This window comes from Aptenodytes patagonicus, chromosome Z (assembly GCF_965638725.1).
Source record: "Aptenodytes patagonicus chromosome Z, bAptPat1.pri.cur, whole genome shotgun sequence".
NCBI classification, from domain to species: Eukaryota; Metazoa; Chordata; class Aves; order Sphenisciformes; family Spheniscidae; genus Aptenodytes; species Aptenodytes patagonicus.
This window is the reverse complement of record NC_134982.1, coordinates 78,768,366-78,793,346: the sequence shown is the minus strand read 5'-3', so window position 1 is coordinate 78,793,346 and position 24,981 is coordinate 78,768,366. Positions and strand designations below refer to the sequence as shown.

General features: G+C 44.1%; 1 protein-coding gene across 4 annotated transcripts in view; it reads left to right on the top strand.

Moving 5' to 3' along the window:
- Positions 1-24,981, top strand: part of PALM2AKAP2 (PALM2 and AKAP2 fusion) — a 337,193-nt gene that overhangs the window by 51,153 nt on the left and 261,059 nt on the right. For 3 of the 4 annotated variants that reach the window (XM_076362484.1, XM_076362482.1, XM_076362481.1), the window contains exon 1: positions 14,783-14,859. In XM_076362484.1, coding sequence (XP_076218599.1) covers positions 14,815-14,859 — 45 coding nt within the window. In that variant the 5' untranslated portion in view covers positions 14,783-14,814. Of the gene's footprint in view, positions 1-14,782; positions 14,860-24,981 lie in introns of those variants that run through there. The other variant, XM_076362480.1, reaches the window with a different exon arrangement.

The window sequence follows — 24,981 nt, the reverse complement described above, 5'->3', positions numbered from 1 at the left end:
ACAGACAATGTTTAGTTTTTGTTATGGTTACAGGATGAATGGCACTTTGTAACCCTCTTTAGTCACTGTCAGTTGTCATCTGCAGATGACTAACTTTGCTATCAGCTCCTCATTCAACCTTAGCCACTTTAGCTGGCTGCTGATTTCCATATTACCTTCTGGGGATTGGTTTACAGATGTGCCAGTGTCCTGCCATCCAGCACCCTATCAAAACTTAGGTAGGATGACTCTGTCTTCTGATGAAGATGGCTGGCATGATGTAACGAAGATGCATGGATGCACCTTTTGCATCCATGACAATGTGTGTCTCACTGTAACAGAATAGGTTGCAGTGTATCTGAATTTGTCTTAGGACGGAGAGGTGGACTACAGACATGTCCAAAGTACTTCCAGTCCTATCTTTGGCATCCGTGAATAAGGTAGCAACTGCAAATGATACCTGTGCTTGCAAGCTCTTCTTGCATGGAGATCTATTAGATTAGTTCTATGTGGCGGGAGCAAGTGAGTACCCAACAGATGCCCCGTCTGTTCCTCCTCAGCTGGAGCAAGGCTACCTCCATGTGGCTTCCTTCTAGGAGGAAGAAAACAAATCCCAATTCAATGGCCTTGCTTTTTGAAAGTCATTCCACACTGGCATTCATACCTTCCTGTTACTCTTATAATTAATAAAGGTGCTCTGAACAACCATATTCACTTTGGAAAAGTGACCAAACATGCTTTTGCCTCTAGATGCCCATGCAAGTTTTAGGTCAGCACCTGCATAGTGTAAACAGGCAGCTGGGTAGAAACAGAAAAAGCAATAGGAAAGGATTTATTTTAAAACATCAGAAAATAACAAGGAAAAGGCTGGAACAGTAAACGGGCTTCAGTAAGAGAATGCAAATAGCAGAACCGACAGAGAAACTGTCTGTGGGCATCCACAAGCACAGCTGTTAGACTGGTAGCAGCTTGATCTGGCTTATGGGGAAAGTGATGGCCCACGGTCTTTCTGGCACGGTTCAATGCTTTGTAAGTGAGTAACCACCTCAAAGTATATTGAAGAGCTTCAGCAAAGGCTGAGAGGGAAACTACTAAAAACTACTAGAAGCTGCAGCTATGTGGAACCAACAAGCATAAGAAAAGGCAGCAAAACACTGTTTTCAGGCTTTGCTTTCCAAGGCCTTTTAACTCCAGCAGAAAAGGATGGATGGTCCTCAGCCTTCTCAGGTGAAGATATTAAGCCTTCATCCCTGCCTCTGATGCACAAGGGTGCCACAGCCATGCCTGCTTCACAGCCACAGCAAAATGGCTCTGCTCTGAGCTCGCCAGTGGTGCAGCCATTTTTGTTGTTGTCGTTCATGTTACTCTCTCAGTCTTTGGTGAGGACAAGATTAGCTGGAGCAGGCGCAAAGCTTCAGCTATTTTCTCTGTATGTTGCATCTAAGCACGCAGTGCTTTTCCTGCAGGTCCATGAAGAGGGTGCAAGCAGCTGTGCCACACCTTCTCCTGAACCACTAAGGGAAAAGAGGAGGGGGTGGAAGTCCTCACACCTCGTGACCCCAAATGAGCTGGAGGGTGGCAAAGCAGGGCTGGTTTACTGTGGAGATTTCATGAGCAAGGTATCCTCATCTTGTCACTGATATTGACTACTGCCACAGCTTAAATAGATCTGGCTTGTCCAGCCATCAGCTCACAGAGGCCTCCAAATAAGTTTTCTGCTGTGGAGACCATCTTTCCAGAAGAAGACTCAATGTGCAACTTTATGAAATCTTAAAGACAGATTTAATGAATGACACTTAGCTTGTCCCACTGCAGTAAAATGAATCCAAGAAGGGGACCTGATCTTAATTTTCTTGCTGAGAGTAGCCTGCAGAGCCTGAAATTCAAAGATACAATATCTGCTTTGTTACTCTATGAGCTTGCTGTAAAATATGCTGTAATCTTTGCCAGGGGTATGTTGTGCATTCCCTGGAGGTTTTTCAGCACTGAGGAACACTTCAGACTGCTTAACAGTTTGTTCAGGCTTTGCCTTATAAGGCCTTTTAACTCCAGCACAAGCGCATGACAACCCCTCCAAGTGTCAGCCTGTTGGGAACAGATCACAGCAACAGTTTTCTCTATTCAGAGAGCCACGTTTGTCCTGTCTGCCTTGACCTGCTGCCCTTTTAGCCCCTTTCCTGATAGCTAGCATAAAAATGTGGCCTTAGGGTAAAAGGTGGGGAGGACAAAAGCTTAACTCTGCCCATGTGCATGTCCTTGCTGCGAAGGTTGAATTACTTTGAATGCACTGAGGTATTTTTGTGTACTGCACTGACTTCAGTTACAGCTGTAATGCCCTGGAAAGATTGGTAGTCTACCACTGATACACATTCTTTAGCGGTAAGGCATGGGCTGTGCTGCTTTTGGGGAGACATCTGATCTGCCAGTGAAGCTGAAGCAACCGTGAGTTAAAAGTTGCTCTCAGTTCATGCCACTCTGTGAGGATGTGTAGCTGCAATGGTAGCAGCAACTCTATATCTGGGCAGCAGAACCATTTTCGCTTTTTCTTTTCTCAGTGTGTATATGTCTTATTTTAGCAGCTCTGAAACATCAGCAGATTAGGCTAAAGTATTGAAACGGGGAATGCAAACCACTGAAAACAGAATATGCTCTGCTTTGACTTAAAATATCCTCTCTGAAAGCTGGCTGAGTTATAAGCCATGGGAAACAGCCATTTGTGGAAATCCAGGAGGACTTTCAGCCTCTCCCACAGTTCCCGGCAGTGTTCCCATCACATCTCGGCCAGGCTGCGCATTGGCAGAGACCGCACTGGGCTTTGCAAGTGTTTGAAGCTGTGGGGAGAAGGAGCCCTATGTGGGGGTGGCACAGGGGGGCAAAACAACCAGGAACAGACCTCGGACCTCCTGCACCCCAGTCCTGTGTCAGAAGGCTATCCCATCTCCTGCAGGCAAAACCCCACTCCTTCAGCCCTCTCTGCACCCAAGAAAGCCTTCCACCATTCAAAAACCTACGAATGATAGCACCTTGTACTACACAGACTCAGCAGTTGAGTAAATCCTGACTGTATGGGGCAAAACATGCAAAAGAGGCCCCACAAGCAGAGGGTTGTGTGACTTCAGTGGGATTACCACTTGCAGGATATCTGTTCAGGGGCTCCGAATATAAACCATGGCTTGTAAACTGCTCTGGGGGTGAAAGGTACTATGAGACATCGCACTGCATGTCATCCGCATTGTCATTGCCAGTATTTGTCATCACACAGTGATTTATCCAGAGCCAAAGATCACAACTTAAATAAGCATTAAAACTGCAATAACCGCCATATCCGTGGACCTTAGGTTGCTCAGTTAGGCGTACAACGGGATGAGTTTTTCAGCAAAAGGAAAAAGAACTGCCTAGGTTGCATGTGGAGCTCCTTATACAGGTGGGCACATCCATATAAAAATTTAAGCTGCATCTGCTGATCTCCAAAACAAACTAAACCACCTTTTAAAGCTTTTTGAACCAATTTTTATTCACAGTCCTCTCTGATGTGGGCACCACCGAAAGGTTTTTCCAGCTTCCTACTTGCTGCAATGCTGCATTCAACTCCCTGGCTTTCTAGCTGCTGAAATTGCAGCTCACTCAAGGCAAACAAAAGCCAAGCTAATGCTTATTGTGGAATCTTTTACATAAAAATAACAGACTAGAATACTTGCTCAGCTTCCCCTGAAACACCATTTTAATTCAACAATGCACACCAGATCTCCGATCTAAAGGCAACCTCTGTTTTTCCTGCCATTTTTACATTATTAACTCATTTTTCTCAGTGCATTCTTTGTTTCTCTTCAAAGTATCAAGAATGTTCCTTTTGTTTTGCATCCTTCTTCCTCTCTGCCTCCCTCCAGAAGATTATGAGCTACACTTTGTTTCTGCAATAGTGGGTTTTCTGTAGTGTTTGGGAAAACTGTGCTCATATCGATTGGAGGAATGATTCCCATTATAAAATTTCACAGCTGGTACACTTTCATCATGGGATGAGATAGGCATCTTAGAGTATTAAATCAAAACTCTGATAGTTGGATAACAGGTGCAGTGAAACCAAGAAAAAAAAAGGTTATTAAAAAGAAGCATTTTTTGGAGCTAATTTGTGGAACTCCTAGCCACAATGTACTACTGACAGTCAGAACTAACTATAAATCAGTAGAGGCTGGAAACTTAGGTTGATAACAAGTGCAACATGGTTCAATAACAAGATATTTTGAAAAGGAAATCAAATCCAGAGTTGTTTTTCAAGCTCTGATTGTGAGTTCCCAGGCGAAACAGTATTATTTTGAACGGACTAATAAGCAGGATTTCAAATGATTTTTTAACCAAAAATAAAAATACATCACATCATTTGCAAGTTTATATTCCCACATTTACTCTGTATAAAAGTAAAAAACAGTGTAAAGTGCTTTTCTCAGAATGTATCTTACCTTTAGGAAAAAAATCAAACCTTTTGAGAAATTCACCAAATAAAATGGGAGTGTTTTTTAATCTTTCTATCTCATTAAAATTAATACATATCTTGTGTGTAAGCTAGATTTGATAAACTACCATTATTTTGCCACTCATGGTACTTCTTCTTAAACACTAAATATTAGCTTGATTTTTTGTAGGTGCAACTACTGCAATGCCAGATGTAATTTAACTAATCATCATTCTTCCTCAGTAGCCACACAGCAAGCATTCCCAGTACTGAGGGGTTCACATTAAAAGAACAAGAAGACAGCAGGCAAAGAAACACCTTCATGAAAGGAGAAGTGATGTGCAAGTTGTCAGGGCTTGATTAGTTACCACATCTACAGAGTGTCTGCTTATTGATCTACGCTACTAAATAAAATTGTCTAATGTTGTTTAGGTTAGGGTTTGTTTTGCAAGTAGTGTTACTGATTTGGAGACATATATATAAGTTTGTTATTCAAGTAGAATACTTGGGGCTTGAATTCGTCACTTACACACCCCATGTGAAATAAACTGGAAATGCTGTTACACTTCTACATCTTTCCATGTGTGTAATCTGGGGGAAAAAAAATACTGAAATTCCTAGATAGATCTGAAATGTGAGAACTCAAAATACAACTTTAAAAGTCCCTTCTTTCATATGGTCCCAGTTTTCCGAAAAGTGCCACCATCCTTAAATGGGACTCTCACATCAACATGGAGATACGTGCATTCAGTATAGCTGAATTGGGGCTTAGCAATTAGTAATTTGGCAACTAGAAGATCTGGTGAAGATGATGTTTAAAACAGACACATCCAGGGCCCTGCCACCTCATTGCCATCACACACCAGATACAATATTGGCATCTGCTGTAGACATATGTATGTAGGTTTACGCAGGCTAGAAGTATCCTGAAACAGATATAAAACCACACTGTGTGATTGTCTGGGCACTAGAATCAACAAACACTTTGTCTTCTGCCAAATCTCAACTGGAAGTATTTTATCAGTCTTTAAAAAGTATATTTTTCCACAATAGGAACAGTCTAACATGTGGAGAAAATTAAGTTGCCTAAATAGATCTAATGCAGACAGAAAGTACAGCACTCTCCATGCCTTTGGTGAGTGCCCAAACTGCAAATGTTGTATTGCCCATAACATCAGAAGATTGAAATAAATCAGTCATCTAAAGAAATCAAGGGGAAACAGAAAAAGGGAGACCATTTTTCTTTTCTATGAGAAAAGAAGAGTAGATGATCATGTTGGGTAACATCATGAAGAAGAGACGTATTTTTTTCATTAGCTGTATCTCTTTCTCTCCTTATAAATTTATAAGCAAAGAAATGCTCCTCTACCATCCTTATGAAAGAGTCTCAGACTGTTATGCTGTGAAGAGTGGGCAGTGGCAGAAGCAGGCCTCAACTGATGGATTTTCTTCACCTTCACTAAATTGATTCAAACCTCCTAGGAGAAATCTGCAAGGCTCTAGTTCTGCACAAGAATTATTCAAGAAAAAAAGGTCTTATTTTGTTAAATTAACAACCTGACATGTCTCCTTCTTCTCCACTTGTGCAGAGGGCCCTGCTACATGGTTACTATTATTTTAATTTCTGATGAACCTAGAGCACATAACTACAGTAGGCTCTGTCGTGTTACCTGCCTGTTGTAAACAAGTCCCAGACTCACAGGGAGCCTCTTTCTTTTCATTCCTGGCACACCTAGCAGTAACTATCCTAGCTACAGGTGACCGTCCCTTCAGACCTCTCCACGAGGTCTGAATTTACCATGAGGTTGAGGATACCTGCAGCCTTGCTCCACGTTTTGTTATCCTCCAGTACAAGAGATATCAACCAGAGCAAGCTGGAGAAAGATGAAAAGCCTCATTAAGTACTAAATTAAGACATAACTAGAAGTATTCAGGGTTAAAGCATTCAGCCTCTTCTCAAATATCTTTATTTAAAAGGTTGGGTGACTGCTTAGTGTTGAAACAATTACGTATTGTACTCTCTTCCAGGTTCCAAAATTGGAATATATGCAGACGCTTAAAATGTAGACAAGTTGACAAGGATTTTCAAAGCAGTCTAGAGGATTAAGAATCATTTTCCACTAAAATTAGTGGAAGACAATGTCAATCATTTAGAGTGCTTTGTAAATCAGCATTAAATTTCATCCTAGGAACTGCTGACTACTAGGTTTAATGATTACTGTCTCTTCTGAATGCTACTTACCAGACAAGGCATTTGTACATTAGAGGTGCAAGATATAAAGATGATTTCCTAATTAGCTGCATGCCAGAGATATCAGTTTAATGATAATCTCATCTTGAGTGAGGCTTGTATGTAGTATGCAGTATAATGTAAAACAGTTCTCCAATTTGTACTTTATAACATTAAAGTATAAAATAATACCATTACAGTGACAAGAATAGGAAGTCAGTGGAACTTACATTTTCATCAGGAAGCCTGGTTATGATTTTCCCCAGCATCTGCTGCTGCTGTCTGTAGCACTAGTCTTTAAAAAGCATTAGATGGAATACTACATACCTGCAGTTGTCCTGAGCGAGGAACCACTGGGGATACCTTTCCTACCAAAGCGACATCACAGTGTGTTTGCGTGCCTTTGAGTTGAGCACTGCAAGTGGGACCATGGAGAAGAAACAACAGCCTTAACGATCCTTGGAAGAAATCACTTGTACATATGCAATTCAGTGGCTTTGCATAATACATACCACGCCTTACGCTGGTTCAAGGCAAACTCTTGGCACCTTGTGGCTGCCTCAGGCTGTGAAAAGCTTAATGAATTCCCTAGCTAACAACGGAAGTTGGATGTACCAATTTGGGTGTAGTGTAGACTGATCCAAAATTCATATTCAACTTTCAGCATGGATCCAGAAAGTAGCCGGTTATTTTTTGTCTCTGCTCCTTCTATGTGACTCTGCCACAATCTGAAGCAGAGGCCAAAAGGCCAGGAGATGACTTCTGTGTGAAAGGTTTCCAGTTTTTTCAGGTCAGAGGACCAAAGATGGGATACTGCCTAAAAATCTGTCATTAGAGGGTCCTTCTTTTAGAGGTGGCACCACTAGCTAGCAGGCTCAAAGGCTACATGACACGTCTCTGGAGAATTTCAGAAAGACGGGCTGTGATAAGTAGACCTGACTCTGATCTGACTTGCTCCTCTTTCAAAGTACTGTCAGACCCCTTATTTGAATGGGTGGATTTAACTCATCTTCATCAAAGAGAAAAAAATAAAAATTCCAGCTCTTTCATTGCTATAACATGCTGGAGTTGAGGTGGACTGATCTGAAACGCCCATCGTTAAATTATGGCCTTGATGCAGACAAGCTGAAGACACCTCTCTGGGCAGCCCCTCTGCAGAGGAGGAACACGTCGTCATAAATTTCCTGGTTATTTAACCTTAGCTGAAAGCTTGTCTTTAACAAAAGCTGCCCCTGTAGACTGGAGTGGACTCCTCTTTACTTTTTTGGCATTGCAAATCCAATGCCAATCCCCCAGTCCTTCTTTGAGGAGCCTGTTAGGATAGGAGACCAAACTGAGGATGGACTAGAACATCTGGAGCCAAAAGGGTGTTTAAAAAGCAGGTATTAAGTTAACCTTTTGTCATATATGGGGGAACGGAAGCAAAGGTCACACAGTGATCAGAGCAGCAATAAAACCCAAATATTCAGATTCTGGCCCCAGTTACCTTCTGGGGCAGTAGTTTATTTTCACCTCTTCTATAGCTTTTGCCAGTTGGGCTGCAGGTAACTTCTTTCTTTTCTTTATTATCTCACTTCTGAAGGAAAATCCAGTGTACTAACATAAACCTCAGCAGTAAATATTTTGCAGTTTTTAACGGAATATCATTTCAGCTATGTACTATATGTGGAGGATGATCAGCAGGCACAAGAACAGAAATAAATTCTGCTAAAAGCAGCTTTCCTGCTGCAATCTGGGTTGTTTGAACAGAAAGGAGAGGGACATGCCAGAATCTATGGGAACCAAGCTCTAATTTTTAAATCCAAAGTAAAAAAAAGTACATTTTTTCCTCTTTCTCTTGGCAGATTTGAATAGCCAAGCCAGGTTTAAGGGGCAAAAGGGGCAAGAGTCTCTTCCCTATCAGCATTAAAGTTGTCAGGATCCATGAAACTCAGTGCCACAAAATGTTTCTAATGGGGTGGATAACACAAGTCCTGGTGTACACGTGAATCTCAGCTCATTAACAGGTACAGGGGGATGCGCAGCTAAGGGGTGGTGACCTATTTCAAGTGGCATCGTTATGCTGGTAGAATAGAAATTCAACAAAAATTCCCTTTTTAGTGAAGAGTTGTCCTATTCACAGATATCTCTCTGCCCTGCACTGTAGTGCTGGGAGTATTACTTGCTCTTGTCACCCCTCTCTGCCCCAGCTGGATGTAAAGTGTCAAGGGAGGCACTGAGAATAGAAAGTGGAAGGTAAGGACTAACCAGGATTTTCTTTTTGTGTAATTTCAGAAAGAGTAAAGGAGATTGGGAAAGGTTGCCTTACATTTCTCCTCTGCAGGTCGTCCATTCCCCCTCTGCTCCCCAGGAGCCAGGCTAGGCTCCTGCAGCAAGGTGTTAGCTGGGTAAGCGAGCTGTGGTGCTAACAGCTGGCACTGAAACCCCAAGAGGAGACAGGCTGCTTCCTCTACCTGTGAAGCTTTAAATAACCCCATCTACCAGAATAGGAAAGAAGGAAGAAAGGTGAAATGCGTACATCATTTCTTCTTGTTCTTCTCTACTTCAAGGAAAGTCACTGCAAACAGGATCTCCTGGTTTACTGACCTGCAGGCCTTGACAGGGAGTGCTCTGTGGCTTGCTTCCTTAATTACTGCCAAGGACTGAAGGTGTTGAATAAATCTCAGGCTAACACGACGCTGTTTAAGCATGGCAAGGGGTCTGGCAGGACAAGAGGGCTCAGGAGAGCCATTGCTTCCTGTCTCTGCTACCAGCAGAATCACTTACAAGCAACTGTTTGTGGACAACAGACATGATTTGGCCAGGAGACCTCTGCTCTGCAGAGGCTCTTGAGGGCCCCTGCCACTCACAGTGTCTGGTGGTCCGTTGAGATGAGTGTGTCACACTGACCGTGTGTCAGTGCAAGCTCCCCATGGCTGCAGAACGAAACCAAGCAAACATGGAAAAACCTAATAGGCTGCGCTTATTAATAAATTATGGCTTACCTATTCATAAGCCTGCTGTCTTGGGAAAGTTTAAAACAAAGCTCTGTGCTCTAGCTTTTTATTTCTCAGACAATGCCATCTCCTGCTGTGCACGCTTCAACTCCATGTCTTGATAGCAAGCAGCAAAACTGAAACAACAGAAAAAGGGGAGAGGAAACAACTTCAGTTAAACCAAGTCTGAAATAAAGATTTTTTTCAGTGAAGAAAGAATGATCTTGTGCACTTACAGAACTGGACTCAGAGGTATAGGTTGAGCTCTGCCACTGCCCTCCTGTTCAACTCCAGACATACCACTTATGGTTTTCCCATCTGCATTTTCCAGGTGTGAAATGCTGTGGGAGGTGGAGAGGGGATTTCCCAGCCTTTGCTTGTCCTGTCAGTTGGGCTGGTTTTCCCACCAGCCTACACCACCTGGGGGCTGTGCCCATGAAACCCCACATGAGGGGCAGTGGGGACCACAGAAGATGTACCAGTGCTAGCATCTGCCACCCCGCAGTGGAGGGGTGAGGGCACGTAATCGGGTCTTCAGCCACTTCTCACTTTCACCACTGCAAGTCATGAGTGGCAACAGACTGGGGACCCCTACCACGAGCCACACAGAGTGGCTATGCAAGGGCTTGGACACTCAGCCCCTCCCATGCAGCCACTGCTTACTGGGTTAACATGTCTGGGTGGGATGAAGACAACTGTCCCGGGGTGATGGCTCATTGGGATGGGGGTCTCTGAGGTGCAGCTCACAGCAGTGAGGTTCCAGGTGGCCCGAGCACAGCCCCTGGTGCTGCAGCCACTGTGCACCCCCAGCCAGCAGCCTGGGTATGGGAGAGAGAATGACAGCAACAGACTGTTGTCTGACGAGGCTGAGAGCCCCCATTAAAACTGCAGATGGAATAGCCTCTCCTGGAAATGTCGGATGGTGCCACTGCCAAAAATTTCAAAGGCTGTGTTGTGCGAGACACCGTGTTTGAGGGAGTCCAAAAAGTGAGCATGGATGATGGGCTCAAGAATCTAAAAGTTTAGATGAACTTTTCATTCCTGGCCTATTTTAATATAGCATCTGAGGCCAGAGTCTGGTAAGGAAGATAAAAAACAGATTAATCAAACCTTAGAATTTCAACTTAGATGAAAATAATATGGTTCAAATATGCCCTAGGGAGGAATGTTCGACAATAGTGAGGATGCCAGAACAGCGTTAGTGCAGCACAATGCAACACGCTGGCATGTGGTAATTTTAAAAGCCAGAAGTATCTCCTCCTAAACAATCTGAAATGCAAATGTGAAGCCTGTTTTCCCTCCTTGCTCTGTGTTTTCTTGACAACCACTGCCAGGATCCAACCACTAACTTGTCACCACAAAAGTATGTCGATGCATTTGCAATGGCTGAGGCGTTAATCCTGACCTTCATGTGTATGCATGTGCCTTCCTTACACAGTCTTCAGGCCAAAGTCTTTTTTCTTAGACTGGTTCAGTCCCACCAACAGCCAGGAGGATGGGAAGCCAAGAGTTTTGCTCCAAGGACAAGATGCCTGGCATCATGCAGAAGGGTTCTGGTTGTATGCAGGGCAATAGCAAAAAAAAAAATAGTTTTTTTTTTAAAAAAAAAGGTTTGTCGGAAAACAAACACAGGTGATTTAAACTAGAACCTTTCCTCATTCAGCTCAGCTCCATGGCAAGGACAAGAACCTGATTTCCACCATACAACTAGGTTGCCTCATTAAAAGTTCAGGCTACACATAGCTCAGAGTTCTTTCAGGATCGTCTCCAGCATCAAGCAGGGACTACAGATTGTTTCCTACACTCTTTTCCAAAGAAATTAAAATAAAAATCTGTTTTGCATGGAAATGGGATGCAATTCACACATTATTAAGATGTAGCACTTTTTGCTCTTTTAAAAATTGTGGTGAAAAGAACAGCCTTTTAACTGACATTTGAAAAATAATAGGGACATTTTTCCTTTCTTCTTCATTACCAGCTACCGAACAAAGTATATTAAAATAATTATTTCCTCTTGCTTGCTTACTCTTCTAGAATCTTCTTGCTCCTCCCTACACCCTCCAACCTCTCTTGTTTTCTTAGTGTCTTCAAAATTTGGAAATACTACCCCGCCCTCCTGCCCTAAAAGTATATCAAAACAAATAAAAATCTGTGAGGCTTAACACAATTTCCTATTTTTTTGTTAAAGTTCCTTACCAACATAGAAAAACATTCTGGAAACAAAAATCTTAACCAACATGGACAAAAAAATGTGTAAAAATGGACTGAGTCGTTGTTTTGTTTCATTTAAAGCTGCCTTCGCTAACCAAATGTCCACAGGTGCTGTCCCTTGCAGACTCTGTCATGACCTAGTAAGTCACCTTATAGAGGTCATTTCACCTGGGTGTGCTCTGTGAACCACCTGGGTGAAGGATTCCCACCTCACTGCATCACAGGCTTCAAGCTATACAAAAGAAAGACACTGTAGGGAAACTAGTGGCTATTGTTATTGCATGACTTCCAGCCTTTCCTCTGCATTGCAGGTCACCAGCAAGAAACTGCTCTGCTGCTCATGCATCCTCTATCATTCCTGTACAGTCGTAAAGAGCTGGCAGGGTGGGCTGCTGCAGCAGAGCTGATCCATGTTTCCTCGGCAAACTAAACTGAAGAGGGGTGCACAGCCTTGCAGCATGTTTCACTGGGGCCAGGAAGGCCCCAGCACTCCCTAGGATGCACCCTGCTTACCCCTCACCTGCAACAAGCACTGCAGTTAAACGGGAGAAAGGATGAACATGGGGCGAATACAGTGGCCAGCTTAGCTGCAGTTACTGTCCTTCACGAACTGTCGCGAGGTTTCGTAGCAGAAGTGAGAAGCGCACGTGCGCTTTTATATATGACTACCTTGAATGCACTTAAATATATATTTAAATGCTTTGCTGAGTGGATGCCATGTGGGAGGAAAGAAGGGATGGCCTACTGCGGTGCATTTCACACACCACTTCGGCAGCATCTAACGTGACTAACAGGTCGTGGAGTGAATAGGTTGCCCACCTCAGCTCCAGCTCCAGTTAGCACTGGGGCATACCCCCGCCTTTGCTGGATATAGCCTGTAGCAGAATTCCTCCCCTGGGCAAGGTTTAACAGCAAAACATGAGAAGGGTATTGAAGGGATTTAATTGCATAGCTTGCAAGTCTTAGTAGGAGTTGCCCGTGTATGTTCTCAGTGCACGTGTGGGAGTATAGATGTCTGGATCCTGTGTGACGGGATATTTCAAAACCAGCTGTAGCAATATAAGCAGCAATACATGGACCTTTATGTGGTGACTGAAAACAAAAAAGAGGTTTTGAAGAAAAACAACAAGCTGAAAGGGACCAAATAAGCTACAGGACAGATGCCATCCAACAAATTACTTAAAGCTGGAAGACTGAAAGAGTATCCCAGTTTAAGCTGGAATTGTTGCATTTCCCCTAGCTGTGAGCCCACCCAAACACCGACTTACAGATACTGCCTCACTTGGGATACGGCAATAAAACTTTGCTTTTTGGCCACAGTGACTACCGGAATTATATAATGTTCTGTGAGTTTTCTATACAACAAAGGACCTCTTTCACAGAGGCAAAGCTAAGCAAGAAGTTACTTTGACATGCTGTCACGAGACAAGGAGGCTGGGCACCAGGAAGGGAAATGGAACCAGGAGGTGGAAACACTTGAGAAAGCAGCTGCCTTAAAAAGCAGCCTGCAGCAAGTGGCACATCCTGGAGCTGGAAATGGCATGGAGGTGGAGGATGTCTGGGAGAGGAGACAGGGGTGCCAGCAGAGAGGTAGAATGCCAGGCTGGGTGGCACACGAAAGGGCAGGCACAGGGAAAGCAGGGTGACCTCCAGACCGCTTTCCTCCAAGACAATGGCGTTTCCCTGTCTTGTCAGCATGGGGTTATTAAACCAAAATTATATGCTGCAAAATGCACTTCTGCTCCTTGCGGCGGGACACCAGCAGGATGCCATGCTCAGCCCCCCGCCCAGCCCTCCAGCCGGCGCAGTGGCTGTCATGGCTCAGGGGCGTCCCTCCACCAGGGCAGCCCTCTGCTCACCCCTGCAGTAGCACCCCGAGGGACGGGGCTGGGAGAGAGTGGGGGGCTTCTTTGCTGTTTATAAGAAACCAAAGGAGATGGGAGATCATTAAAAAAAAAAGTGAGGAGGTTGCACGCAAAACCAAAGCCACACTTGAAATCAAGGATACCCTCACAACACTGGCTCAGGCCTCCCCTCCCTTCCCCACCTGCCTCCTTCCCTATTTGTAACACACCTGGGGTCTTCAGTCAGACTGTTTTTACAACAGCTTTGTCACTTTTGAGTGTCTGATGTCAATACAGTGTTTTAATGTGCAATGCACGTGCAGGGTGCATGGACACCTTCCCTCTCCCCTCCACCCCCCATGCTCTTCACCGCTGCTCTTAAAGGCTGCCCTGAAGCAGCAGCCTTTTGCAGCATGCCATGCTACCACTGCATTCACGAGCGGCTGTGCTGTTCCCCCACGGTCCATGCCCTCCCTTCTCCTGCCGGCCCGCTCCTTTCCCTTAGCCAAACCTGCTTTAACTCGAGGCTGCAGCTGCTGCCTGCCTGCCTGCCTGCCTGCCGCAGCTCCCACTCGCCACGCCATGTGCCACCGTCCTTCCCTCCCTGCCATGCTGCTCGCTAAGGACATGCTGTGGCACAGCTGTCTGCCTCCTCTGCTGCAGTCATACAGATTTGGATTACTGTGCACGCTACTGATGTCGAGCTCCTGTCGTGACCCAGCGCCCCATAGGAGGAGCAAATGAGCTGAGACGTCAACGCAAAAAATTATAGCCATGCGAGCTATCCCTGCGCTCAGCTGCTTGGAGAGTGCATACATGGCTTGTGTGACAGCAACAGCACACAGAAGCAGCAATGAAATGCAGTTAGCAATACAGCTGGGAGACAGGCAGCGAGGCAGGCACTGGTCCAGTGACTAAAATGATCCTACCGTGAGCCAGCCTGCAGTGCCTCCAAAAGTGGCTGACTACTACGCAGGAGCTCGGCTTTCTTTGCAATTACTCCAGTTCCCCCGGGGTGACTGCAGTGTGTGCTCTGTTTTGTTTTTGTTTGCCTCCCCCCCCCCCCCCAACCCCCCCACCCCCGACCCGTCTCCCTCTCTCTCCTCCGGTGTCCTTCTCTCCAGGATGGCGGAAGCAGAGTTGCACAAGGAAAGGCTCCAAGCCATAGCAGTAAGTCAGTTTCATTTTACTTGCTCTTTTGTCCATAGCTGCGGGTTGTGGAGGGAAGGGGGGATTCCGGCACGGTGGCTGGGAAGCGCCTGGAGAGCCTGGCTTTTGCAAAGTTGTGCGTGGAGTTCGGGAAACGAGTGGTTAAAGTCTGCTTTGCAGGATTTGGTGGGGAAAGAGGGCTCTGAGGAAGAGCGTTGAGCTGACACGTGCAGAAAGAAAAACGTGAATGCACAGTGGCACGCTTAAAAGATTGATGATGGAGAAGAAAAGGAGTAAATGGGGAGGAGGGGAGATTGCGGGAGAAAATCAGTACTCTGCTGAAAAGATATTTCCTCACAGTGGGAGCTTTAGCTTAGCTGATTAAGAAGTTAAACAAAATGATCTGCTGCTGCAGGGTAGCTTTTACTGCAGAAAATAATTGTGATATTACCAATTTTTAAGACAATCGAATACAAACACTGCATTGTCAAAATGGTGTAATTATTTGATCTACTAGTTAAACTGTCACCTCAGCTCCATAGCTGAGCACATGCTTTCAGACAAATTCCCTGCCAAGTTGCATCCCTGCCAGGGGTAAAGTTTAGGCAGGATTTTGCCCCATTTTAGCTAAAACTTTTGTTTTCATGTTTAGTACCATAATTTGGAGTGAGCTATGGGCTCAGACCTCAGAGGAATGTGGGCAGTGACACCTGGTGAGGATTGGGCCTGGGTGTTTAAAAACCACCATCATCCTGGCACACAGAAATTGCCAGCTCATCTTCTAGCACGGCACAGGCACCGTGTCAAAAGGCCTGTGTTTCCATGGGCACTGCCAGTCTGCCAGCCCCACACAGCCTGCCCTTGTTCGAGTGACACCCAGCTCTTCTTCTTCCCCATGGCTGAGATGTTGATGCAGCTGTGCCGGTCCCAGATGGATGGCACGGTCCGTGCCGGGGACCACACACCTGGAGGTCTGAAGGGAAATGACAGAAGATGGCAGAGCCCGCATGGGTTTTACGTTCCTTTCCCCGGTTCCCTCAGTGATCAACAGATGCTACGTTTTACTGTGGCCGGCAGAGATTACAGATTTCCTTTGTAGTAAGAGGAATGGCTGCTGCTGCTGCTGCTGCTGCTGCTGCTGCTGCTGCTGCTGCTGCTGCTGCTGCTGCTGCTGCTGCTGTTCCAAGCTCTTTAAGTCCACTATTCCACTAATAGGTCCATGGAGATTTAAAATAACCAGATGTAAAACAAATAGGTTGGGTTTTTTTCCTCTCTAAAATATTCCCTGAAAAAGAGAAATGGTATCACTTGATATGGGGAGAGGATACTATAACCGCTTAATTTTCAGGCAGCGGGAAGTAGTGCATATTTTTAAGCTGGTTCACAGTTTTCTGTCAGCATAGGCATTGCCAAATCTCCAAATGGGAACACCAGGAATGTTCCCCTGGAGGCAACCCTCGCCACTGCCTCTGGTTTGGGACTCCTGTACAGCAGAACCGTACTGCTGAGCTGCTCCGCGCATTGCTGCTGTTCATAGCTCTGAAAAACTTCCGTCTCCACATTAAAAAAATTATGTACATTATTGCTGCTTCTTTTGACCACTATATAACAGAAAACCAAGCGGCACCCATTTCCACTCCACACGATATGCTTAAACCTTTCAGCAAAGTAAATCAGATGCTCTGCTTCTTGGTGCTTTGCATGTCACACTAATGAGGCCATTATGGATGGAAAATCATGACCTGGTGTACTGCAGCTTTTTACAGTAGGTTTATGCTGGTATGAGAGAAGGCCTTGAGAATCTGGATCTTCATTTTCTATATATATTTCCTTTTTGGTTTCTATTTCTGGCAACAAATAAAACATAGTATAGTAATGTATGCAGTGAATTAGACTGAAAGAATATTACTTCAGCATCAAAAATACTCAGCCTTAGTTTAAGCTTGAATGTGGGTCCATGAACTGACTTGTTTGCTTACCCACTCTGCAGAGCAAGAGGTTTTCCATATAAGCTCGTCAGGTAACTTTTCTCCTGTGCTTGGGCTGCTGCAAATGTTTGTCAGAATGCAGAGAAGATTATTTCTAGTGTAAGCTTTGTTCCTTCAGGATGAGTGACATGACACAAGTTAGGCATTTCTCTTCTGCTACCGGTTGGCTAAAATAAGGTCAATCCTCAAAAGTTGCATGGCTTTTCTTAGAAGAAGAAAAAGGTGGCATTTTGGTTCAGCTTGATGTTCCCTCTATTTTAACAAGCTGCAGTATCTCACTCAGATGAGCAGAAGCTGACACCAGCACTGTTCAATCAAACTGGTTGAATGCTAGGCATATGGAAAGAAATCCATTTACCATTGGGAATTCTACACACTGTTGCTTGTACGTTTATGCTTGCTTCCATAATCACCATGGCAAATGAGCTTGCTAGGAAGACAGGCAGAGTAAATTTTAAGTGTGCATCACTGAGTATTTAAGGAAAACAAAATCCAAACATGGAAATATGAATATTTGCACCAGAAGGCTGACGCCTTTTGAAGAGTTTGATTTTGTACTTTGACTAATCACAGCTTTAATATATGCCTGTCTGGCACAGAGGCAAGTGTCATGGGAAGAGGAAAAAAGGGGTCTAACTGTTAGGACATTAATCTAAACCTTGGTGAACATGAGTTAGCCACTTGTTTTGCCAGCAGCAAATACTTAGCCTCTCTGTGCATTCATTTTCCATCTGTAAACTGTGAATAATGGACTTTGCCCTTGTCTCAGAGAGCTGTTAGGGATACATGCAAGATTGAGAAGAACTTGGATGATGTGGTTTACCAGGGTAAGAAACAGCTAAATAAGTCTTTAAAAAATAGAATGTGTAATTCTTAAAAAAAGAAGCTTTAAATGTACATGTTTTTAATGCCATTGCACGTGCTTAAGCTGTGATTTTTAGATCTTCCTGTTTCTGAAGTTCCTAAAATTCACAAACTGACTATAGCAAGACTCAGAGCACTGTGGCAGTCTGGTTTGAGAAGTGGGGAGATGTGAGACAACTACTAAAAAGTGGAACCCAGTTCTCTCTGCTTGGGAAGAAAACATAAACTCTGTGTCCTGGGGAGGTCCTACGATGGCCAGGAACGACTGGTTTTCTGATCCTTCCTTGAGCAGAGGTCACATCGCATTTCCCGACTTGGGTATCATGTGTGCCACAGACAGATACTGGTAAATCTTCCTGTCGTGCCACACCGCTCTTAGCATCTGTTTGAGCCTGACCCTAAGTCACCACAGCACCGCTGCTCTACCGCCAACGGAGCCAAGTGGTGCCCGCTCTGAACGCTGTGGGAAGATGCCTTGCAGGAGGCAAGCAAGAGGTTAAAAGAGGAGGTCAGAAGCCGTCTTCTCTCTGAGCTTGTTCCTATAGCACACTTCAGTGCTTGTATCTGTTCTTTTCCTGAAGGGGTGCGGGAGGTAAAATTTGGGTGAAAAAGGAAGCATTTTTGTGGCTTTAAAAAATATGCGTGCTGCGAGTTGCTCAGAAGTTTGGAATGCAAATAGTCCCGGAGGAAGCAGGCTCGGTGGCCAGGGGACAGGTGAGCTGAGTTAATTTATCACATTTTGGATAAATAAACTGTGTGGCTCTGCAATATATTATATGACCCCCTTCTCTAGGACTGCAGAGATCACCACGAGATAGTGATCTAAACATAGACAAGCATTTACAAAATGTAAATATTTTCCATCGCTTAGCTAGTAGTCATAAAGCTGGGAAGTGGGGGCGTTGAGTATGTATCAGTGCATCTGGGGTACAAATGTACATATGATGCAGTGAATATGTGTCACCTATATATCAGGTGAATTAAAGGCAATCACTGAGGGACAGCACCGAGGAGAAATCGTCCACTAGGGCAACAACCAGCGCGGGAGCTGGAGGAGGTTTTCAGGTTAAGATGTCCAGCCTACAGATGCAAGTGGGAAGCTACTAAAATGTAAATGTTTTTACTTTCTTAGCAAGTAAAAACAACAGTAATGATGATTACCGCTTACCAGTGCCCAGCTCTGAGAACCAGTAGCTCAGTGAAGCATTAAAGAAAAGTAATTACTGACATTCAAGTAGCCATGTCAAAGATACCTCCTGTTGAACAAGACCATTCTTGCTTGTTTCTATGAGATTATGAGTTTGTTGAGCTGGATCTAACATTACTTAAATGTCATCAGGTGTTTGACTTAGTATGGCAGGACATTGTTGTTTAAAAATAGCCCCCTCCTGTGTCAGTGGGGTCTGCCGTAGATGGATTAAGGACTGGCTAACTGACAGGTCTCAAAAAGTTGCTGTTAGTGAGGGAGACTGCTGAACAGAGCCTTGTTCCTTGAGAACAAAGGCAGGAGAGAGCTTATAAGAAGCAGCTTTTCAAGGCTTGAAGGTGTTCTCTCTTGGTACTTTGATGTAAATGAAAAATCAGAATTGATAGTGTGCAGGTAACATAAAGAGTGGTGGAGGAATAAATACGATGACAAAAAGCAGTCCTGCAGAGCAAGTTGGATTATTTGGTAAATGGGGCCCTCCATTTAAAGAAGTCCTTCACACCTATATACAGCTGGTGTTAAGAGAGGCCAGTGCAGGATTGTGCATACAAATATAAGGGAGTACAGGGCCAGCACCACAGAAGAGGGCTCTGCAGTCTGAGCAGTGCTGCCTTTCGCAAGGGGCTAGAACTAGCGTGGGAGATAATTCAACAGGGATGAGGAGGGGATCCTTGTCCTGCAAAGGAGATTAGTTTCACACCAGTTAAACCTACACCAGGTGAAGTTTTAGAATCCTCCCAAAAGGGAGGTAGGTGCATATATGTTTACATATAGCATTGCACTAATTTTTCAACAGGTCTTTGAGAACAGTAATACAATTATGTTTTGAAAAGATAGTACCGGTGTAGTTTCAGTATCACAATTGTTGGTAACCTAGGCACTCTACATTTCTGGGTTGGACAGCCAGCAAGTGCAGTGAGCATCATGTGGTGTCCATAAATTTCAGAAAATTTACTGACAGAAAAGCCAATATATCTTTTTTTTCCCCATTCACCTATATTCTATTACCCCACAAAATTAAAACTCATGACTAGTAGATCTCGTGCTCAAGGTCATTTTACTGTAACACTTCTCCACAATTTTTGTGAGTCCTTCCAGAGAACATTGTTCATGAAAATTAGAATCTCTGGTGTTGGGGATCACATAGAAAGATGTGGCAAATTCATTTAATCAATAGTTTACTATTGCTGTGATGACTTAATACACTAGTTTCCTATGCCTTCATTTAGGAAGTAATGTTTTTGTCCTTAAAGTTAAGCACATGACCAAATCTGTCTGAATTCAGTTGTTTTCAGACCTAAAGCCTGCAGAAAAAAGGGCAGCAAGATATGGAAAGAGTAAGCAGGCTGGGACTTTTCTGCTTGGAAAATAGGTGAGTGAGAAGAATCTGCACAAGTCTATAAGGTCGTGAGTGTTAGGAGAGAGAGGGTAAGGAAATACTACTCACACCTTTTGACACAAGAATTAGTAGGTGTCTAAGGAGGGTAGCAGTCGTGGACAAAACAAACCCGAAGAGATGTTCTTCCTAAAATGAGTTGTTAAGCCATAGAGCCCCTCTCTCCAGGTTGTGGTGCATACTCAGAGTGCACCTGGGCTTGAGGAGAACCCAGGCATGCTTATGGAAGTGGAATCCATGAAGGACTTTCTCATGAGATAGAAGTCATTTTTGAGTTGCAAATTACTAGAGGCTGGCAGAGAAGTTTTACATTTATTTGCCATGCTCCTGAGGTCTTCTGCTTTAGGCATTGTGCTAGAATGGAGCATGGGCTAGATGGTCTGGCGCAGTGCAGCCATCCTGTGCGCTCAAACACATTGCTGGAGTAACCATGTCTTTAAGTGCTTTCTCAAGTTTCGGAACTAAAGAAAGCCCCCCCTCGCAATTCATCGTGAAGCCCATTTGAATATTGCTGGTACATAATTGCTGGTACATAGTTTAATCCAATTTTTCCATTCCCATTTTTCCCTCATTGTCCTATTTGCAATTGTATTTACAGCTCTGATTAATCACAACCATTCCTCCGCCATCTCATTCCTCAGCAGTCCTAACATCCAAGTACCTGAAATAGAAAACTCTCCTGTAGCTGTAGCTGTCCTCCTTTTATATTCTGAGCTGAAAAACTTGAGGGCAAGTGAGACCTTAACAGATTTCTAGAGTACTCTATGGTGAGGAAGACCTGGTGGGGTTAGAAGGAGTCTGTATCCTGCTGCAAATATTTCCAGGAATGGGTTTAGTATGTGTGAACTAGGGATTATCACAAACTAAATCTAAATGAGATCTATATTGTGAGCATGATAGGAACCCGTGAGGTTCCTGTGAGCCTCAGTGGAAATCAGCCACGGGAGAGGAAGTGTTATGTTTGCATTTGCTGTAAAGGATCAAGAGAGGTTTCCCTGCACACAAATCTGCTGCCCAGCTCTGGACTGCAGCAATGTCATGAGTCAGCTTCATGGCAGACCTTGCACAGAGAAACCCGTGCGAGCACAGTTGTATCTTGTCTTGACTTCTGGAGCATATAAAACACTGGGAGTTCATGCACAGTGTAAGAAATGTTATGGCCTTTGCCCATTTTGAGCCAAAAGCCAAAGAAAAATGCCTATAATGTCTGAAAACTAAAATTACAGTCTCGGGTTTTATCTGTATTTTTGCTTTAGGAATGTTTACATGACAGCAAGAGAAGCAGAAATATGATGAAAAAATAATTGCTGTCAAGGTATCAGTGAAAACTAGGAACAAATAGAAACCAGAAACCAACTTGCTCTTGAGAAATTTCTAGACAGTCTCCAGACTTACCCAAACTCAACTGTTTAAATTTAGAATTGTTTCCACAGCACATTCCTAGCCCTTAACACATCACCAACATCTCTTGAGCACAGACAAGGAACTGAGATACTGGATTTCGTTTTGTGCCTTTTACATTATCTTTTGCAAAAGAAGTTGAAAATGGGTGAAAAGTTTTTGTGATTTTGTTGTTGTTAAGTCTCTAGTAAAGTAAAATAGTTGTGAAGGATTTACATTTTTGGAAACTATTGAACAGCTCTAGCCTGGAGTGTAGCTTTAAGGACAGATGCCACACGCCGTGGTAGCAGTGGGGTAGATGTTCATGTGAAGTCAGAGGTGAGACTTTGGCATTTACATGCTGTGCTAAAAGTGATGGGTAGCTGGGATGAGGGCAGGATGGGTCTGGAAGGGGGTGCACGGTGATGCTCAGTCTCTCCTCGAGCACCCTTGCTCTTCCAGGAATCACTCCTTGTATCTAACTCCTTACCTGCTTTACAAATACTGTTTTATTCTTGTACAGAATGAAGCGTATTCTTTCATCAGCTGAATCCTTGTAAAGTACAGTCACCAGCAAGATGGTTGTTCTGCAGCCTGTATTTGGGAAAGCACAGGACTGTGCATGTGTAGTAAATTATGAGGCCTCACAGCCGTAATACCTAGCTTCTGAGCCTCTTCGTGAGTACGTCCCGAGGAACCTTGCAAAAATTTCAGCGTATTTGTTTATCAATGGGGGAAATGAAGCTCGGGCAAGGGATTTGTTTGCCTTTTTCACCAGCAAACCCAACAGAGCCATGAATTCAATCCCATGCTTCCTTATTTAGGTAGGATGGTGTTGAAATGTGATCTTAAACCTTGCCCTCTCTTGAATGGCACATGAGCACGTGCTGAGCCTACGTGCACTTAAGGCACTGTTCGGACTGAGGATGCCTTTCAGGAGCAGGACTTGGGAGCACGGGGATGCTACACCTGCCTCTCATCCTAATTTCCCTAGCATAGAAAAGTCTTTTCTGTTGCAAATTCTGAGCTGAGAAAGCCATGTGCTTACAAGGGTTAACATCATCTGAGAAGTCCAGTGGCAGTGAAATGGGTATGGCCTTTTGGCAGTTGCACACCAGACCTGTGTAGCTCTCGACACACAGATGCTTTTTGTTACTTAGCTGACTTGCAGCGAGGTTAGACGCTGGAGGCGTGTAAAGCTTTCTTCCTCTTCGCTAGTAAAAACAAATGCTCTCTGTGCACAAAAAAAAGGCCAACAACCAATGCAATCTGGGGAGCTGTTTTTGGAAGGAGGCAGACCTGCTCTTACCTATGAGTCGCTGCCCTTTCCAGATGGTGCAGAGCTCAGGTTGTTGATTTAGGCGATGCTCTGATTGTTTTAATTTGAGGTGCCAGCATCATTTGTCAGGATCCACAGACAACAGTTAGCAGGGTGGGGCTCAGCCGCTCTGCAGTGCCTGATAATAGCAGCCACTCACAATCGGCTGAAGATTGGGACAGCAGAGGTGTGCTCAGACTTTAAAAAATACATACCTTGAAAGAAAGCCCTCAGCTTACCAGCAGAGGGCTAAATAAAAGGTGCTTTCCAGCCTTTTGGGAACATGTCATTGTCAGCTCCTGTGCTTCAGCCATGTTCTTTTGCCATGCAGAGTTATAAGCAGCACTGCAGTAGAAGGAAGTAACCTGGGCAGGTAATGGCTAAGGAGACCCTATTAAGAGGTTGAAAATTGCAGACAGAAATTAGAAGCCATATTGCCGTGTAATTTATTGCTAGAGGAGGAAGAGTTTAGCAACCCATAATGCTTGCTGCAGAGTCGCACAGCTGCGGTCTCTTTGTGGCAGCAGCAGGAGCGAGTGCAGAGCTGAGATTACTATGGAGCGGATAGCGGTGCTAAATGCAAGCGTCTAGCTATTAACCAGCTGAGTGCTGCGCGCTGCAGTACCAGCATCAGACTGACTGGTCTTTCCCAGTGGGCTTCCCAGAGGGAAAGGGGTTGGAGTACACACGCACGCGCGCACACACGCACTTGTGAGCCTCTCGTGGAACAGGTTTGCGCTGCACCATGTGTCAGGTCCTTGGACAAACTCCTGCTGACATCCATGGGTTTTTAAAGGATCCCTAGTCATCCAACTGTTTCCCGTTTGGAGCATAAAGCAAGCATTTGGCATCCAAGGTGTCACTAGATTTACGATAACTGCAGCATAGGGAACTGGATTGTCTCATACACTGGCTTTGGTACAAAATTACTATCTTGGATGTGTTGTGAAGTTCTGGCAGCTCTGTGCAGATAGTATAGTGTTTGGGAGTTAATCCCTTATCTATTTTTAATTCCGACCTACCTTGACGTAAAAAGTAAGTCTCAGTTGCTAATCATGTATTTGTTCTTAATAAATATAAGCATATGCAAGCACTTCCTGTACTTTAGAGAAGTAGGCTCCAGCAGAAGGCTGATTCATTTTCTGACGTTTTAAGCTGCATCTTTAAGACCACTCCTCGTGGTAGGGGTAACTGCTGAATTAGGAATGCGCATAAACTCATCCCAGCATCATGGTGAACTTAGTAAATTGTTCTAGTTACCAGTTACAGAAGTAACTTCTAACCAGCCAGGGAAAAAAAAATCTCCAGTTTTTAAAAAATTAAATAAAGAACAGTCTAAACATAACATCTTTAAGAGCTATGTCCCTGTACCAGTAAGACACTGAGAAATACCAGCTAAATTTACACTTGTTATTGCTGAAGTTTCAAAAAGTACAAAATTTAGACTGAAATCCATGTAGGATATCTGAAACTCATCTGTGAAATAGAGACCTGTTCATACTTTCCATGCTTTTCATTGTCAGCTTCCTGATCTCCAGAGAAAAAATAATACAAACCACAAAAAGTGTTTTATAAGTATTTTTGTCCTTATCATGTGTGACATTGCATACGATGCTGAGCAAAGGTTTTGATGAGATGGAAGTGACACTGAACAGTGCAGACCTCCTCCTCTGTGAATTTCTCAGAGATTCACAGGACTGAATGTCCCACAGAGGAGTTGTTCCAGAATCAATGAAGTTTCCAATATAGACATATGATGATTTTTTTCCCCGGGCTTTTAAAACAGTATAATAATTCATAATTAAGGAGACAAGGTGTCTTTTAAAGATTATTCCACTGCTGAGAAGGAGGGGATGGACAGCACTGCTGAACTGGAGAGAGCTGGTAGGAGTTTCCTGTTACAACTCTGCCACAAACCTCAGGGCGCTGGGAGGAATTCCCCTCTGCATTTGGCCCCTGTCTCTCGGCAGAGCGCTGCACCATCCTTCCT